This window comes from Fundulus heteroclitus, chromosome 5, assembly GCF_011125445.2.
Source record: "Fundulus heteroclitus isolate FHET01 chromosome 5, MU-UCD_Fhet_4.1, whole genome shotgun sequence".
In the NCBI taxonomy this organism is placed as follows: domain Eukaryota; kingdom Metazoa; phylum Chordata; class Actinopteri; order Cyprinodontiformes; family Fundulidae; genus Fundulus; species Fundulus heteroclitus.
In genome coordinates, this window is record NC_046365.1 from 13,758,314 (window position 1) to 13,760,284 (window position 1,971).

Here is a 1,971-nt window from a genome sequence, read left to right on the forward strand (position 1 = left end):
AAAGACATAATTTAAATTATCACTAACAGTATAATATGATGCTAATATTAAAAATACATTGAAATAGGCTGTTTTTACCTACATATATGTCCATTGAAAAATGAACAAAGTACAATGCAAAAATAAAAGGACCACGTAGGTGCACTACTGAGCATCAACACATGGATTTAATGTAGCAGAAGATCTGATGACCGCTTAAAACTACTGCGCAAACAGTCAAACTCAGAAACATTATCAGTATCCCCTTAATTGTTTATTGTTTGGAATGTACATGGACGTCCAAGCTTACCTGCAGGAATCAATGAGGGCAACAGATGTCACATAACAAAACTGGACGAGAAAATGAGTGCATCTACCCTCTTGTACATTACCCTTGTATAGTAGGCTGTGTTGTCTACTGAATGATTAATCCAATTGGTTAATCCAAAAAAAGAAGAAGAAGAAAAAAAATTGCTAACGATCCTAAAAAGGCCATTTTATTCTTCTATGTGGTTCTTATTATTATGTTTTTTGAGGCGTTTGGCAAAAAAAACTTGGTGCAGTACTGCGGCTTCCAAACCACAATCACTTCTGTCCGGGGGTGGCGCTATTTATGTAATTATTTTTTTTTTTTTTTTACAAGCCAGAACCAAAGCAAGTGAAATAAAAATAGAAGTAACTAGACTATTTTGAAATATAGGGAGTAGAAGAGTAGCAAATAATTGCATGGAAATGTAAGGAGCAGAAGTAAAAAGTAGGCTAAAAAAATTACTCCAGTAAAGTATAAATAACCATAATCTCTACTTAAATATTGTTACAAAGTATTTTATACTTAGTTACTTGACACCTCTGCCTGCCGCTGTGGCAGGGGCCACACAATTTTCCAGCCGTAGAGTATGGACATTAGGACCGGAGAGGCTTCCACCCTGGTTGACGACAGGTGGTTTCTCTTACAAAATGTCTACATTTCTCTTCTGTCAAACCACGTTCTTCCCAATACGGGATAAAACATGTTTCTTCCCTGAAAGAGAGACGGATGCTGCCTGAAGATAGTGTGTAAACTGCAGAATCTTGCCAGATGATTTACTCTTCTGAGTTGGGCCATCCTTTTGGCCAGTGGCTGCTTTGTTTCCCGATGTATAACTGGTCACAGTACTCCTGGCACTTAAAGGCATACAACAACTTACTCTGATTGTGCCAGGGGAACGGATCTTAGGGGTGGGGTGAATTAGTCTTTGACATAAGTATTTTGGGGTTGAAAGCCACTGGGTCGTTATGACTGGAAAATAAACGTTTTAGTTTCTATGACAAACTCCTGCAAATAGGGGGTGGGTGGGACTACTGGTCAACTAAAGGACTGAGTACAGGTGAAGATATTTGTTAAACCATTGCTAACATGGGTCTTACGGGTACATCTTGCTTGTGATTTTGGGGTAAACCATATAGGACAAGGACTGGCCTCACCTGGGTACCTCTGTGGTACGGTATCCTTGTCCTGCACCAAATGTTTTAGGCACTCTATGAATTCTTCTTGTAAACACTCTGTATCTCCTTTCTGAGGCCCATATGTGGTCAAGTCAGTAAGAAGTGTCATCACTTTCTCATGATAGTCTAACAGATTAAGAATCACTGTGCACCTTCCATTGTTGCTGGGAGGATGATGATGTTCTGGTCCGTGCTGAGTGTAGTGAGAGCGTCCCTCTTTCTGCTGATGTAGAAGGTGGTGTGGTTTAGCATTGTTCAGGCAGGGCTGAAATGTGTTCCTAAGTTGCTCTGCTTCGAACTCTAGGATTTTGTGTTACGAATGGTGATTGTGTGGCTGTGGTAATCTACACACCAGAGGAAATTCTTCTCGGTACAACTGCAAAGTTCAGTACCCTGGCAAGCATATCCATCCCCGGCTGGGTGAGTTTTCTATCGGTAAATTCTTCAACCACTTCTCTGTCTCCCTGGCATGGCTGTGTTCCAGTGGTTTGTCCAACCTTCTGTGAG

At 40.6% G+C, this 1,971-nt stretch overlaps 1 protein-coding gene across 1 annotated transcript in view; it reads left to right on the top strand.

The window, feature by feature from the left end:
- Window positions 1–1,375: 1,375 nt before the first annotated feature.
- The window catches only part of LOC118563035 (E3 ubiquitin-protein ligase ZFP91-like), a 10,198-nt gene continuing 9,602 nt past the window's right edge, over window positions 1,376–1,971 (top strand). The window contains exon 1 of the mRNA XM_036136618.1: window positions 1,376–1,388. Coding sequence (XP_035992511.1) covers window positions 1,376–1,388 — 13 coding nt within the window. The remainder of the gene's footprint in view (window positions 1,389–1,971) is intronic.